Source organism: Numenius arquata, chromosome 4, assembly GCF_964106895.1.
Source record: "Numenius arquata chromosome 4, bNumArq3.hap1.1, whole genome shotgun sequence".
NCBI lineage: Eukaryota > Metazoa > Chordata > Aves > Charadriiformes > Scolopacidae > Numenius > Numenius arquata.
In genome coordinates this window covers 39,529,569-39,546,334 of record NC_133579.1, presented here as the reverse complement: position 1 = coordinate 39,546,334, position 16,766 = coordinate 39,529,569, and the positions used below count along the sequence as shown (strand labels likewise).

Sequence of the window (16,766 nt, the reverse complement as noted above, 5' to 3'; positions counted from 1 at the left end):
ACTGACAGGGAAAAAGAGAGAATTAAACAAAAAGGAAAAAAAAAAAAGACTAAAAACTCTGAGGGGATCCCAAGACAAGAAAGCTTTTCAGAACACAGTTCTGCAGCACTTTAAAATCAAACTAAATTGTCGCAGCCAATGAACCAGTATTCTCCCCATGACAAGCACAGACTCCTTAGTATCAGAACTCCCATTCAGTTCTGTATCCTAAGTCAGTTCACAAAGTTGATCCACCCAAAAAACCCCGCAGAAGGTGTCAAGTTTCTTAACTCTGCCAGTAAAACCTTTTCCTGTACAAGAATAATGTTTCATCACCACTCACAGAGAAGATGTGTGAATGTATGACCCAGAAAGCTAACGGCACCCTGGGCTGCATCACAGGAAGTGTGGTGGACCAGCAGGTCGAGGGAGGTGATTCTGCCCCTCTACTCTGCTCTCATGAGATCCCACCTGGAGTACTCTGTCCAGCTCTGGAGCCCTCAGCACAGGAAGGACATGAACCTGTTGGAATGGGTCCAGCAGAGGGATGATCAGAGGGCTGGAGCACCTCTCCTATAAGGATAGGCTGAGAGAGCTGGCGTTGTTCAGCCTGGTAAAGAGAAAGCTCCAGGGAGACCTTACAATGGCCTTCCAGTACCTGAAGGGCCTACAGGAGAGATGGGGAGGGACTCTATCAGGGAGTGTAGCAATCGAATGAGGGGTAATGGTTTTAAACTGAAAGATGGGAGACTTAGATTTGATATTAGGAAGAAATTTTTTACTCTGAGGGTGCTGAGGCACTCATTTACTCAAAAATTATTCCAGCCTGTCTGTACCTGGTCCAGAAATCCGGTTTAAACGTATCTCATAACTGCCAACAAATCAAAAGGTAGCCAGGGAAAACAAAAAAAATTAACAATAAGGAATAGGCTAAAAAAACATCCTCACTCTGAAAAAAAAAATGATAAATTCTTCCAGTTAGACATGTGAACAATCATTTGAAAGACAGGTTTTATATTATTGTCTTCTTAATATTTTTTAAAACAGATAAACCTGTTTCACAATGTAAGTATAAACGTGCTATTTTGTACAGGATAAAGAGGATAGGGATAGATACTTTGAAATTTGTTCTTAATTCCCTCCAATTTCATACCCTTAGAGCAAATGCAAATGTTTTCTTACAGAGTATTCAGTCACCTGAGGGTTGTGAGGAACGTTCATTATTGGACTCATCTTCTGTCATTGAAATTGCCATAGCAATTGTTGAAGCAGCAATGGAAATCATCTGACCAGGAAGCTCTGCCCCTGTAAAATATATATGTGTATGTAAACAAAAAAAAGCTTAAGTCTTAAAATGTTTTATTTGTTGCCTGATATCCACCAAAGCTATTAAGCATCAGAAATTACATGGATAGACACTGTTAGTTTTTAATATGTATTATATGTAGTCAACACGATCAAACAGGAATGAGTGTTATTAATTTTAGTATAACAAAACACCAGTTATTTTTGCCTAGCACTTTCCTTACTAATTAACTGCTACTGACCCAAGTCATTTGCAGCTGCTGGCAGTCTGGTTAATCTAAAAAAATCTCTACAGAAGATAATCAATTTTACTAATGATGATTATGATGACTTTCAAGAAAACTAAAAGAGCAAGACAAGGAAAAGGTTTCCCAAAATAACCATACAGATAGTACTAGAAAGAACACCTGACATTTGCTTTTATGCAAAATTGACTCACAATAGGTAAATCCTATTTTTCTCAAAGTCTAAACACCAACCATACTTTTAAGAAACTGGTATTTTAAAAACGAATGACTGGATATAAGAAACTCGTTGTATAGAGTTGTCTCAGTTTCTCTCATACTCAATATTATAGGAGCTACTAAACCCATATTGCTCATTTCTTTCAAAATTAGCCTCTGATTTCAAATTTCCTGGGCTTCCTTTGTGCTCATAACTACATACAGGTTTCTGTAAACTTAAGCAATCGGGCTTGATAATGAGTCACTAATTTTCTATGGAAAACAAACACTAGTCTATTGCAAAGATTTTCTGTAAAGAATCAAAGACTCACTTCAGCATGTGTAAACCCCTTTGAAACAAACATACTAAAAATCTTACAGTAAATTCTTGTAATCCATATGATATTGAATTTACAGTAACACGGCCCAGATTCTTGCACTTGATTTACAAAAATAGTAACTTGTTCCTTACCAGAAGACTCCTTTCCATTCTGCTGTTCGTGCAACATGCCTACAGTCATCAGTACAACTATAACCAGAAACACAGGAATTCTCCAGGAACCTGCCACAGAAGCTGGAAGATACAGGGTTGTGGGGTTTTTACAAGAAAAATTATGCCATTAATTAACTCCACATTTAGCAAAACCAAGAAAGACACCGCAACAACAATGAACCATCTGGGCAGAAACTAAGAAGTGTCATAAAGCAAAAAGTTTTCTACATTCACGGAAAGGAAGAATAGAAAGAACAGGTGAACAAGTTTCTCAATGAATAAACCAAGTTGTTACCATTTCTAACTTCAGTGACTTTATGCTGACATACTTTTGAGAACAATTTTAAAAACTACATGCAAAATTACATTAAAATACACACAAAATCAAAACATTTTAGATATCAGAGGCAAATCAAGTTCCCCTCCAAAAACCCCTATTTATGTTAGATCTCTACAGTGTAGCATCAAGCAGTGCCTTCTTGGGTTTTGGCTTTTCAGCTAGTACTTCCAGCAAATAAAACACTATCAAAATGTAAGCAAAGTCATTACGCATAGTTTAAAACCGCAGAAAAGTGTCCTTACATAGTCAGAACGACCCTTGAAACCTGCTGCTAAAGCAAATCATGGAGTACACTCTGAAACCTTCCATCATGATAGTCTATTATCTGCATAATACTTCCACCATAAACTCTGATAATATAATCAATCTGATAATCTGTTATATTAAATATGTAAAATAAATCTAATACTAATAAATTACTATACTCTTGTATTTGTATTAACAGATTATATAGATTACCGGCAAATTTATTTGATATTGTTGATATCATATCGACATGCTTTTTGATTACTGATAGAAATTTTTTTTTTTGCTTCTATTATTACTGTTAAATGCATTTTACAACTTCAGCCTTGGCCAATGGCACGCCCTCAAGAAAACAGTAATATTAAAAATCATCACAAGTGAAAATCTAAATCCCCCCACATGTGACCCTAGCCCTTCCTCATTGTCAGGGAGACTGTACCAGGCCTGCAACTGTAAGAGCCAAGTAAGGGAAAACCATGGGAAGTACAAACTGGGCAGGAGGAGCAGAAGACACATATTGCTCAGCATCTTGCTCCCTTCCCATTCCAAACTCCAACACTCCCTGCTGACCACATGCAACCAGAATTACTGAGCAGAGACAACAGCCTGCATCTCAGCTAAGACTCCATTATAAAGATTTAGTGGAAGAGCAAGCAAGTAGCTTTGTTTGCAAGAAAACAGAATAGTAACAACTTCTCGTTACTCACCTAAGTGAAACAGCAGCATAATCCAGACAGGGACAGAGACTGCTTTTAAGTAACGTTCAGTGCTTATATTCCACTTGAATGAAACCATCAGCAGGTAACCAACTACCAACGTCCATATCTTTAAGAAAGAGATACACACAGGTATGTATACATATGCAAGTACAATACAGCTATATTTTGATGTGTGTGCATACACACACATGCACGCACCCCTAACTGCCATACTGAGAGAACCGAAGTCAGGTTCTAATTTTTAAGAAGCCTGTATTTCAGAATTGTCAATTTATTACAGGAGTTTTGCTCCATGTAAAAGAAATGTAAAGTTTGTGCAAAGTGTAAGGATGGGCTAGACATGCCTTCAGTATGGTTCTAACATGAGGGGGTACACACACTGCGCTGGACACAAACCCTGATGGGAGATGTTTTTGCAGGTGAGACCAAACAATTACTCTGGAACTACTATTGAAAGGTGAGAATCTAAATGAAACAGGGCCACAAGCGGCACCAGTGGGGCCACAGGGAGGCAGAGCCAGCCTAGCACCACTCATTCCAGCACAGAGCAGCGTGCCAGCTCCTCTGTCCCGGTCCCAAGAGACAAAGTGGGTTTTAAGTCAAAAACAGCCATTAAAGAGCACAAAAAATCCCTGCTGTTCCTCAGCAGCATCAGTCCACAAAACAGTCATGCCTTTAAATGACTTATGACATGTAATTTTATCAAATATTTAACTAAAAACACTAAAGAGACAGAAAAATGTCCATGACAATGTATCAAGATGTGGTCATTTTGGTTTTGCTGCTTCTAGCAGCCTTCTGCAACTCTGCTCATCAGGTAAATCACAAGAGAGAACTCTAATTAAGAATCCTGAGGTAAAGAATTTGAGCTTGAAAATGCTGAAAAGAAGAAAGCAGAACAGGCAACTGGAGGCAAAAAAGCTCCTACTCAGCAGAAGATGTGAAATAAAAGAGGTATGAGAACCTGTAAAAATAAAAATTCAATGTTGCATCCTTTAAAAAAAAAAAACACCCCAAAAAAACCTCTGACACTTCTGGCCCAAAGTCAGCAAACGTTCCCTATTCATAACCACTTAAGGACACGTTCAAATTTACACTTACAAATCTATAAATGCCAATGAAGTTTAGACAGAACTTCTATTACCAGCATTTGCTGAATCACATGTCACTGTAATAAGTAAGAATGCACTGGCAGAGACACAGAACAAGCAATTAGAACACACTGAAACAGCACTATATGACTCATGCTGAAGAGGCAACAGCCTGTGTGGAAAGCAAGTACTACTATTGCGGCATCAAGGCAATTTTTCTCTTTAGCTTTTAAGTTTACTGATAAATTACAAATAGGAGACTCAGGAATATCAACAAATTAAACTTTCTGATTAAGAATATGCCAGAACTAGGAGGCTAACAGGGCATAAGCCTATGTTTAACAGCCAACAAAGCAAAACATGTTGTGGTGATTTTAGCCATGCATGTAGCTGAACTAAAAGCCAGCATTTCAGGGTTTAGGATTCAAGAATTTCTTCGTGTTGTAAGTTACAATAATTCATCAATTCTCATTTCTAAAAGCTTAGCAAACGATCCAAGTAAAAGTATTTCTTATTTCTATTGAACAGAGAGAAATAGCTTATTTTAAAATAAACAAGTCATCTTCTTGTGATCCCCTGGACGAGGGGATCGAAAGCACCCTCAGCAAATTTGCAGACGACACCAAGCTGGGTGGGAGTGTTGATCTGCTGGAGGGTAGAGAGGCTTTGCAGAGGGATCTAGACAGGCTGGATCGATGGGCTGAGACCAACGGGATGAGGTTCAATAAGGCCAAGTGCCGGGTCCTGCACTTCGGTCACAACAACCCCAGGCAGCGCTACAGGCTTGGGGAAGAATGGCTGGAGAGCTGCCTGGCAGAAAAGGACCTGGGGGTGTTGGTCGACAGCAGGCTGAACATGAGCCGGCAGTGTGCCCAGGTGGCTAAAAAGGCCAACAGCATCCTGGCCTGTATCAAGAACAGTGTAGTGAGTAGGACCCGAGAGGTGATCGTCCCCCTGTACTCGGCACTGGTGAGACCCCACCTCGAGTACTGCGTCCAGTTTTGGGCCCCCTACCACAGGAAAGACATTGAGGTGCTGGAGCAGGTCCAGAGAAGGGCAACGAAGCTGGTGAGGGGTCTGGAGCACAAGTCTTACGAAGAGAGGCTGAGGGAGCTGGGGCTGTTCAGCCTGGGGAAGAGGAGACTGAGGGGAGACCTTATTGCTCTCTACAAGTACCTGAAAGGAGGCTGTAGAGAGGCGGGGGTCGGTCTCTTCTCCCAAGTTACAGATGATAGGACAAGAGGCAATGGCCTCAAGTTATGCCAGGGGAAGTTCAGGTTAGATATTAGGAAATATTTCTTTACTGAAAGGGTTGTCAGGCATTGGAATGGGCTGCCCAGGGAGGTGGTTGAGGCACCATCCCTGGAGGTATTCAAGAGAGGAGTTGACATAGTGCTTGGGAATATGGATTAGTGTTGGGTGGTGTGGTGGTGTGTGTGTGGGTTGCGTGTGTGGTCGTTTTGTTTTTGGTTTTTTGTGTTGTGTTTTTTTTTTTTTTTCATTGGTTGGACTAGATGATCTTAAAAGGTCCCTTCCAACCTCTGTGATTCTGTGATTCTGTGATTCTGTGATCAAACAACAATTCTGAAGCCCTGTAAAAAAACCTATGCAGTCAATTCACCGGTGCAAGACATTTAATTTCAGTGACACCATGGAGTAATCAGTTCCTTATCAGTTAATGTTGTAGCCAAGCACTTCCCTGTGCTGCAAGGAATACACTGCATGGGAACTAGGGTAGCCTACTTCCAACAATTCATAGCTGAAAGCAACTGACAAAGCAAATTAACTTAAATTGACATGGACTAGGATTTCACCCCATACTAACTTGGCAACAGCCCACCTTTTTTTTCTTTTTCCCCTTAACCCTTTAAATGCATGTTATATAACCTTTCCCACTGCTCTTCTGAATGGTCTCCAAAGGTTTTGGCTACTAGAGCATGAGAATATTAATAGCCTCTTTACTATTGTTACATGTCCATCTCAACAACTGACACCATGGAAATGAAGAATAAAAGATACTGCCTACTTTCATTAAAATTAAGCTACCGTAATTATTGTACTGAAACTTGAATGGATATAAATTCCATGCTAAGCCAAAACGCCTATAAATTTGATTTACAAGAGTATACAGCAAACCTGGTAATTAATACACACATTTCAGATAATGCAGAATGCATTAGCTACCATAAACTATTTATGTATCAAGCTGAAGTCAGTCGCAGATGCCTAACTTTCACCATACACTGAGATTTTAAATGCCTATTCAATCACAATTAATTTTTACAGACATGCATAACTCCCATATTATCAGAATATTAGGATGGTTTAACCCTGTAAGGTCTCCTTCTTCCTTCCCTCACTTATTTTCATTGTCTGAGCAGACAGCAAAGACCTCTTTTCTCGCATCTCCTTTGCATTTTGTATCACCCCTCACAAATTGAACAAAATGTTGTTTTGCTTTTAGACATAAGATGTAAGACTGCCTGCTTCCCTGAATAAATAGCTGTAAGATTACAGTGCAGTTTCTTGGTCTTCAGTATCCACTTTTGGGTTACAGAGGTAAATTTAAAAAGCCAGATTTAGAGATGTCTAGGTAAGTCAGGAGGGCTTCAGTTCTCTTTAAATTGCCAATTTCAGGCAAAATTACACCACAGAAAGATGCAGCTTTGTTAAACTCAAGCATCTGCTTCAGTGTTTTGACTTTTCTTTCAAATTTCAGTGTTGGAAAGTCTATGATTGATCAGCGTGACCATACCACTAATATTACTGAAAGTTTGTTTCCATGTCCATTTAAAGTTGAGACAATTTGAAAATCTGAGACACTCTTAGCTTTGGCATCATTTTCAATGAGAACAAACTCTTTCTCACCACTCAACTCTTGACAACTTTTAGATCGATTTGTATTGAAGAGTAAAATTCTTTATTTACACAGTTCACTCCCTTTTTTCCTATCAGCAAGTTAATCTCCAAGGGAGAGGTTTTACAGATGAGCTCATGCAATAGCTCACTGCTATTGAAAGCGGCAGTTCATTCTCTCCCACTGCCAGTCAGGCAGTCCCACCTCTTCCACACACCAGCTTCAACGTTCAGCCAGGCAGCTCAAGCCCCCTAAGATGATAAAAAACTACCCGGAAGGAAAACCCAAGAGTTTATAATCTAATTCAGTTGTAGCTAAACAGGCTGAACAGAGACAAGACAGGCACCAAACAACAGGATGACTGAAGCATATGTCTGAAGTGGAATAAGCAAGAACTGGTCGCAAAGCTGTCAGAAAGACCCAGCCTTCCTTGGAACATTGCCCCAACAATGCAACATCCAGCAGTGAACACATTTCCCACCCACTTCACGTAAACTGTTTGATGAAACTACGGATCCAATCCAAACAGTTTCCCATTTTCCAGTTTGTTTCAGGGTTATGATTGGAAAAAAAAAAAAAAAAAAAAGAGTCTGAACTATCTCACCACTTCCCCTTAACAATTAAAAATAAAATTTTATTTGGAAATTGAGATTTTCATTGGTTTTTCTTAAAATATAAAATCCTCAAAAACATTGACCAAACATTCATACGGCACTTTTGCAAACTTTTAAAACTTTTAAAACAAAGTGCTGCGCTGAGTGAAGCTGGTTGAAGAAGTGGTCTTTTAACAGCAGTTCATTATTTCTACCTCTTCCTCCTCAGTGGTGCTGCAGACGGGTGAAGGAAAATGAACCTACCACAAAAAGCTGAGCTGAATAGTGTTGGACTTGAAAAATGAAGTGATACAAGGCATTAAATACACTGCTAAAAGCCAAACTGTTTGACACTATGAACGTCACAGTGTTTATCTGTCTGTTCATTTGAAAATGGTTTTCTAAACAATAAAAAAGGTAATAAGGAGGCAGGTGAGGAATTATGAAAATGTCATTTTATTCCATCTTTCAGAACCAAAATTAATTCCATGTGGCTTGACCGTATATTCCACAGTACACAAAAGGAAATATCCCACAATATGCAGCATTTGGCAGAATGAAGAAAGTATAACTTGCCCTTCATTTAGCATAGTGACAGTCTTTGTCAAATAGATGCAAAATCAACTAATCACACATACAATAATATTGCCCACCTCAAAACAAACTCAACCATTGGAAGGAAGCCATTGTTTACCCAAGCAGGTAAATGACATCCTGGGTTTTTTTCCTAAGTGAATCCAAGTAAGCAAAAACCTGACAATCTGGGTTATTCCTTGTCCTAAACCCAAAGGACTAGAACAGCATACCAGTTCTGTTTCTTCTAGAATCCCAAATTCTGACATATATCCATGTAGATATGTTTGGCATTAACACATGCAGACTACTAAACCAAGTGAAACAGAAGCCTGCTGTTTAGCAAGACTAACCCTTTTTGAAAGGACAAAGTATGAACTTCTAACTAGAATCCTGGGGCAGGGGAGAACTGACCATCAAAATCAACACTGACACACGTGGGTTAAAAATATTTTGAATGAGTCCTGCAACATTTCCTACACTATGAATTTAAGGAAATACATTACATCCAAGATATCCAGAACACTGCAGCTATGGATGTTGAAAATGTTCCTCATGTAGTTCACTTTTCCTGTCTTAATACAAAAGTTATTTAGGAGAAACTCCACTAATAAGAATACTATTCAGAAATCAAACTTTTCAAGATTCACTTGTGAAAAGATGTTTTTCAGAGAACATCAAATTCTCTCCCTGCAGACAGAGCGCTACTCCTCTGACGCGCTTCACGATGACACTTTCACAAGAGACGGCTCCTCAGCATACACAACTTCTTCACCTTCTTCCTTTATTACAGAGAGCACAGTTAAAATATTGCTGGACAGTTCCACAACAAGCATCCCTTTCAGAGGCGGTAGAAAATGAAATATCATTGTGTTCAAACAACACATATAAATAGCAAAAAACCCCCCTAATTTTATGTGGCATATATCAGTAGACTCAAAGCTAGTGTCAGCTTAGCGCCTGGGGCTGCAGTTCATACATCTAAATCTAAAAAAGCTCACAAGCCTTTTCAAGAAAGGTACCTCACAGCAGGTTCTCCCAAAACTGAGGATGGGCGTGGAAGGAAAAACAAAAGTGGAAAACACTATCAACATCTCAATCTTTCCCTGCCTCTCCTCATCCTGTTTTTAAATAGGCCACATTGCAGTCTCTACACAGTTGAACTCCACCAAGTTGTGAAAACAAACCAAACAGTGTGGTTTTGGTAAGATGTGTTTACAGTCTGTACCTGGTTATATGATTTATAAGCCATGATACCAAATAATGAAAGGATTATTATAAACAGCAGAAAAAATACTTAAGGGCTTTTTCAGGTGTGGGTTTTTTTATGCTGGGCAAGTTTTAGAAGAAAGGGAAGAAAAACAAAAACAAACCTCAAAAAACCTAAACCCAATCTGAAACATTCAAAACACAGGAATTATAGGCATCTCAAAAATCAGAACTGTGTTTTTCTCATTTATAGTTACTCCAACACTGTAGTCAAACTTAACCCTTTCCTTTGCCAGAAGAGAAATTGCTCTAAAGTGAACTTGACAAAACATAGATGTTTTTTTGCCTCCACAGGTGGTATTCAATAGCACTGTGGAAGCCAAGCATCTTGGAACCCGTGACTCAAAATGTTTTTCAAGAAGCATGTTTGAGAATTTCAGTCTGCAAGGGTTACTTTACGGACTGCTGAAACCTAGTGTCAACACAAATGGAGGCTTCCCTGGTGGACGGCTTTGACAGTTGACCGGACAAAACAGACAACACCTACTTTGACAATATTCCAATGGAGTGGTCATGGCAAACGGTGTTTCCACATTTGCCCAGCACTGTAGTGAGGAAAGGGTTGATTACTTCCTCTAAATGCATTCTAGCCACTACAACCAAATGAGTTGTACCTAGTACAGTCAGAGATATAAAAATACACTGATACTCACACAAGTACACAGTTCTAACCCTGACCAATAACTTGTGACAAATCCAGGAAGAATGACTGGCCATGGGAGAAAGATTTTGACAGCTCTGTAAGCAAGTTCACTCCAGAGAATTCTGCCAATTATGATTATATCAGATTTAATTTACCAAGATGAATTTCAGAGTCAATGTAGAGCAGCTGTATAATTAATTTCATCTGCTGAAATCTACAAACCAACTATTTTTGAAATAAATACGAGCATGTGAACCCTACTGAAAAAAAGAAAAGAATACACAACCAATAGTTGGCATTTCCTGTACATTACCACAAGTGTAAAATGTCAGGCTGTCCTTGTTTGAGGTAAAACAGAACCTATTTTCTTTTTAGTAATTTTACTTTTCAGTTAAGCCTCTTCTAACTCTCTGAAATTAATGGCGTATTTTTAATACAGTGTCCACTCATGGCGGAGATAAGGCCTGATATTTATAGTGAATACCAAGGAACAGTATGCAGAGAGGCTCTTGCTCATGCTTATTGCTACAACAACTAAGGTCAACTAATTTCGTTATTTGCCCCATTGGGGCAAATAATAATTGGGAATTACTAATATTTCAATAAAGTAGTTTAGTTTCTTTTCAACTCATAAGTCTATCTAATTCTTCCATCACTTGGGAGAGAAGTTGGAGTATCTGCCGTTTGTTTCAGTGGCCAGTCCAGCCCAAACCATGACACAGGCTAAAGTAGGCTAAAGAACTCTTGCCAAAAAGCAGAAGAATTTCCCACACCTTAGATACAGTGCTGGATACAAGCATACTTCCTACAAAACTAGGGCAACAGGGCAGTCCAAGATTAGTTTTCAGGAGGTATACTAACTACAAGGATAACCATGCTGAAATTGCCATAGCATATAAATGTATAAGACTATATTCAGTCCACTACGGGACAAACTCCCCTCCTTTTTATGAAAAAAGATACAGGAAAATATTCCCCTTCCCTATGTACCTGAAGTTCATGTAGACTGCATGTCCTCTACATAAGACTTCTGCAAACAACCCATAGAGAACACTGGAGTCAGAGCAAGGAACTCATCTGGAATCTATAACCAGCTCCTAGCTTTAAGGTCCAGCACCCTACTACATTTCTTGAGCAAGCTGCTTCTAAGATGGTGCAGGAACTGTAAAGCACGAAGGGAAAGAAAAGGAGATGGTACAAACAAGATGCTTGTAGACCAGCCTACAATCTTGGACTTGTTCTTCAAATGCAGTGTTTTGCAATTACCTATCAAACAGGTCTACCACAGAGTTATCTAGGATTCCTAATTCCTAAATTGTATGTGTGACTTAAGTACTGCAGACAGGCATACACCGTTTGCATATCTTCATTCAGCAACACCATGAATGGCTTTCCCAAATTTGAGGGCAATGGTGACAACGGCACAAGAAAGCTCTGTAACATACTGGTGCCAAGATACGGTTTACTATGTCATTATCACATCCAATTGCTGCATTTGGAGAACATTTTTTTCTGAAACTGAAGAGAACGTCCGTCTCTGTATCACAGCCTAATAGGTATCATAAAAATAACTCTAGTTAGAGAGCATCAAATTGGTATCCCCAAAACCCATTCTGTTCTCAGTCAAATTCTAATGACAGGCATCCTCTCAGTTCTCTGGCAGCACAACAGAGGGAATCAGAAAGGGAGAAGACAACCACGCATGTTCTTCTCTGTAAGTAGCAAGACCTTCCAGATGGGGGAAAGCTCCAAATAAGAATAAATACAATGTACATCTTCACAGCTCAAAGCAGCCTCATTGGTGGCTGAAGCAGACTTTCATAGTTCACAAGATGAAAATAGCATAGTACATTTGTTCATAGTAAGTCAGATACTGGTCTCACACTTAAAACCAAGCCATTCTTGCTTGTCTCTTTTATGCTTCTAAAAAAATGATTTATATATTGTATTCTTGGCATGAAAGTGTTCCTTGCTGTCCAAGGGGAAAATGTGCTTATTTTATGTTAATTAAGTTATTCCGTATCAAAATATTCCAAAACACAGAAATCTAGATTGGCTTAGTGGGCTGCTAAAAGAAACTGTACAAGAAATGGAATTACCATTACTTTTGCTTATCACACAGAGTATCTACAAACAAAAACAGTTGTAATCTTCATGCAAGAAAACACACAGAAGGAACTGCGGAGGATTCAGATCCCAGAAAAGAACAGTACAATGGAGCAAACTGACTCGTAATACCCAAAATTCCTGTGCAGCTAGGCAGCAGACTGTACACATGCAAACAGAGTCCTGCAATATAACATGGCAACTAAACAGCTTTAGAATGCTTAGCTGAAGTTAAAGCAGATACTATTAACTGATCCAGCCCAAGGGTCCTCAGCAGCATAGATAAAATCAAGTTATCCTGCTACAGCTCTGAGACAATGCAAATCAGGTAACAGCAAAATTAAAAAAAACTGGGCTAGGAAAAACACTGTAAAGTGTACAGATGATGCCAGGCTGAGTTGAGGTTATTCACAAAGAAACTGTGGGCTTCTCTTTCTCATATAGGGCCCCAGAAAGAGACTTAGGCAGCTTGCTTAGAAAGCTCCTGCAACGGGTTTGCTTAAGGAAGTCCATGGTCAGTTATTTTGACATTGAACTCAAAATCTTCCCAAGGAACTCAAGTCAGAACAATTCTGGGAGCTTTCTATCTTTTGCCCAGTTAAAGTCTTACAGCACTTCAATGAACACAAGTATCGAAACAGCAGTGCAAAACAGAAGTATCAGACACTGCTAAACAAAACTGCACTAAGCACGCACAGGCATCCAGCAGTGCATTACAACCATAGTTGTGAGGTTAAATCAGTGCAAATTCCTTTAGTACCCTTGTACTTATCCAGTGTAAGTACAGCTTAATTAACCATGGTTGAATAAAAGACTGGACTTAGTCAAGTTGGTTAGTACAGCAATATCGTTGGTTTGTTAAAAATAAAGCAGGCAGGCCGATGCAAAGGAAAGTTTCAAGCTGATCAAGCACATTGTGTGGCAACTGATCAAAACTTTCCATCAGTACCAAGCCATGCTTACATTCTTCCATCACTGCTGAAGGTAAAGATGGTTGTATCTCACCTCTTTATACAAAGAGAGAGGGAAAGAATGTCTCTATCTACTCAGTACTAATTATACTTCTGAGGACAAAACAGACCAGAAACACATCTCCCCTGACATTTTCCAGCATATGACAACACTTAAGAATAGAAAGCCAAGAAAATCTCTTTTCCCAATGTTTACCTTCAAGAGACACAATACATTCTCCAGTCCATCCTATTCACACTAGAAATAGCTCAAAATATCCTTTGTCAGTGCACACAGGAGAACTATTACTTGTTTGTTTCTCGTGTACACCTCTGAAGCTGTGTTTGAGATATCAGCATGCACCGTCTCAACCAAAGGAATAAAACTAGTATTCAAAGAACATGTGTAATTCAAAATGAGAAGCCTGGACAAGCTTGTTAGAGTATGGTTTTTTTCCTGATAGTTTCTCTCTCTTGCCCACATAAGAAGATTGGGTTTAGACAGTTGTTCGGTTTTATCTCCACGTATATCCCCATTAAACCAACTGCATGTGTCATTTTCCACCCAAGGCGAGGTAGAACGTTGTTTTGTAGGATGTTTGTTTAAACAAACTACACTTGCAGTTGTACATTTGTAAACAAACATCCTACGTTGTAGGTTGTTTGTTTAAAAAACTAGAGACATATAAAAAAAAGGCTTTGACACCAAGCAATCTGAGCACGCCAATCACGCATCAGTATTTAGCAGAAGTACAACTTGCTGGTCTTCTGTGCTTTCACATATCCGTTTACTTTAGATATGCGGTATTTTTTGCATTTTCAGTTGTAATTAACAAAGTGAAAATGCCAGAGGTTTTAGCTAGTCTATCTACTGAAGACAACACAGGGAAAAGCAGTCTCCCGGAATCTTTTGTTACCATAAGTAACATTTGTAAGTTAAATAAACACCTTGACTTTTTACCGTTCAAACTGAGTTCGCACCGTTTGGCACTTCGAGAAAAATAAATAAATAGATCAGTGCACTGAGAAGCCAGCCTTAACGGCGGCGCCTTTCCCTCCCTCAAGCCACTTGCGGAGCTGGAGCCGCTATTTCACAAGGCTTAGCAGACACCTCACGGCTCAGCAGAGCCCGTGGTTGCCCAACACCTCACTAGAAATTGCCTGGGACTTCACAGCGTCTCCCGACTGGGGCACGGCTGAACCACGGACACGAAACACCCACAGAGAAAAGGGGTTCGCTCCCGCCGCACCCACTTGATCGTACACGGCACCCCCTCCACGCCGTGGCTTGGAGCTCGGGAGCTTTTTAAACAGCTATTTCACGTAGGTTTTTTTGCAGCGAAGGCCAGGTTTGCCCTGCCCCGCCGCCACGCCGGGCGGTTTGCCCCGGCACCCGCCGCCGCCGCTGGGGCCCAGGTCTCCTCACGACCCACCTGCCGCGAGGAGACTGCGTCCTTCCGCGTAAAAAAGAAAAAGAAAAAAGAAAAAAAAAAGGAGAAAAAAACCTCAAACCTACGGCGACTTCAAACAGGCGCCTCACGATTTTAAAAGCCCGCAAACCCCCTCCCGCCGCCGCCGCGCAACAAGTGAGATGGCGGCCGGCGCCGCGCCCGGCAACCGCCCCCCGGGGGGGGCAGCCCGGCAGCAGGCAGGAAGGGAGGGCCACAACCCCCGCTCTCTGAGGTCCAGAGGAGGCAACTACCGCCCACCTTCCCCCCCTCCCCGACTCCCGAGGGAACCCGGCCACCCCCGGAGCCCCCTGCCGCCCCAGGCGGGCACTCACCCACTGGCTGCTGAAGTAGTCCAGCCCCTGGCAGATGAGGCGGGCGGCCTGGGCCAGCAGCACCTGCACGCCCAGGGAGCTGCCCAGGCAGTAGAGCCCGTAGAGGATGGGCCCCCCGGCGCCCAGGAGCAGCAGGAGCCGCCGCCGCCGCAACACCTGCTCGCCCAGCGCCTCCACCCCGTAGTTGGCGAAGCAGATGGGGAGGAGGAGGGCGGCCAGCAGGACGGGGGTGCGGGAGCGCTGCAGGCGGCCGAGCCAGCGGCGGCCCAGCGCCGTCAGGGAGCTCTTGAAGGGGTGGAGGAAGGTGCCGCAGAGCACGGCCCAGAGCAGCGGCCGCAGGAAGGCCTCCAGGATGAAGTAGACCAGGACGGCGGCCCCGCAGCACAGCCCCGCGAACAGCAGCGCCCCGGTGTTGTAGAAGGCCTGCTTGATCGGCTTCTCCAGCCGCGGCAGCGACATCCCCGCCGCCCCGCCCGGGCCGCTCAGCGGCAGCCGCGGCATGGCCGCCGCCTCCGCGCCCTCCGCCCTAGGGGAGCCGCCCGGCCGCCGCCTCTGCGCCGGCGAACCCGGAGGGGCCGCGGCCGGGGCCGCCGGGGGTTCTCCGCTGTCAGCCATGGCGCCCGCCCCCTTCCCGCGCGGCGCCGGGCACGGCCGCGGGTCCGGCCGTCGCTGCCGCCGGCAGAGGTGAGGGCGCGGAGAGGCGGCCGGGGCTGCCGGGGGCTGTAGTGCCGCCGTGCGGCTCCGAGCACGGGCCTGCGCCCAGCCCGGCGGGGAAGGGGAGTTGCCGGCGGGGGAAGGGTGCTGGGAAATGTAGTTCCGCTCCCGGAGAGCCGGGCGGCCGCGCTCGTCCCCGCGGGCAGGGCCTGCCCGGGAGCCCTGGCGTCCTTCGCCCCGCCCGTCCCGCTTCGGTTCCCGCCGAGTGCGGGGCGAGGCTGCCCGGCGCCGCCTTCTGCTGAAGAAGGGTGCCGAGGGCTGGGGCTTGAAAGAGCGCAGCAGCTCCCTTCAAGGTCCTCACCCCCATCCCAGCAGCGCAGCCCCGTTATGCGCGCTCCCGTCCCCACTGCGACTGGAGTCCCTAGAAACTGGATTGAGAGCAGCCCTGAGGAGAAGGACTTGGGGCTGTTGGTGGATGAGAAGAAGCTCAACATGAGCCGGCAATGTGCACTTGCAGCCTAGAAAGCCAATGGCATCCTGGGCTGCATCAAAAGAAGCGTGGCCAGCAGGTTGAGGGAGGTGATTCTGCCCCTCAGCCTGCTGGAGCATTTCCAGAGGAGGACTATGAAGATGATCAGAGGGATGATGCACTTCTATGAAGATGGGCTGGGAGAGTTGGGGTTGATCAGCCTGGAAAAAAGAAGGCTCTAGAGAAACCTTAT

At 42.8% G+C, this 16,766-nt stretch overlaps 1 protein-coding gene across 1 annotated transcript in view; it reads right to left on the bottom strand.

Moving 5' to 3' along the window:
• TMEM245 (transmembrane protein 245) overlaps positions 1-16,005 on the bottom strand; it is an 82,443-nt gene extending 66,438 nt beyond the window's left edge. The window contains exons 1-4 of the mRNA XM_074146462.1: positions 15,391-16,005; positions 3,514-3,631; positions 2,200-2,301; positions 1,177-1,284 (exon numbers count right to left, since the gene is read on the bottom strand). Coding sequence (XP_074002563.1) covers positions 1,177-1,284; positions 2,200-2,301; positions 3,514-3,631; positions 15,391-16,005 — 943 coding nt within the window. The remainder of the gene's footprint in view (positions 1-1,176; positions 1,285-2,199; positions 2,302-3,513; positions 3,632-15,390) is intronic.
• Between the last annotated feature and the right edge of the window lie 761 nt (positions 16,006-16,766).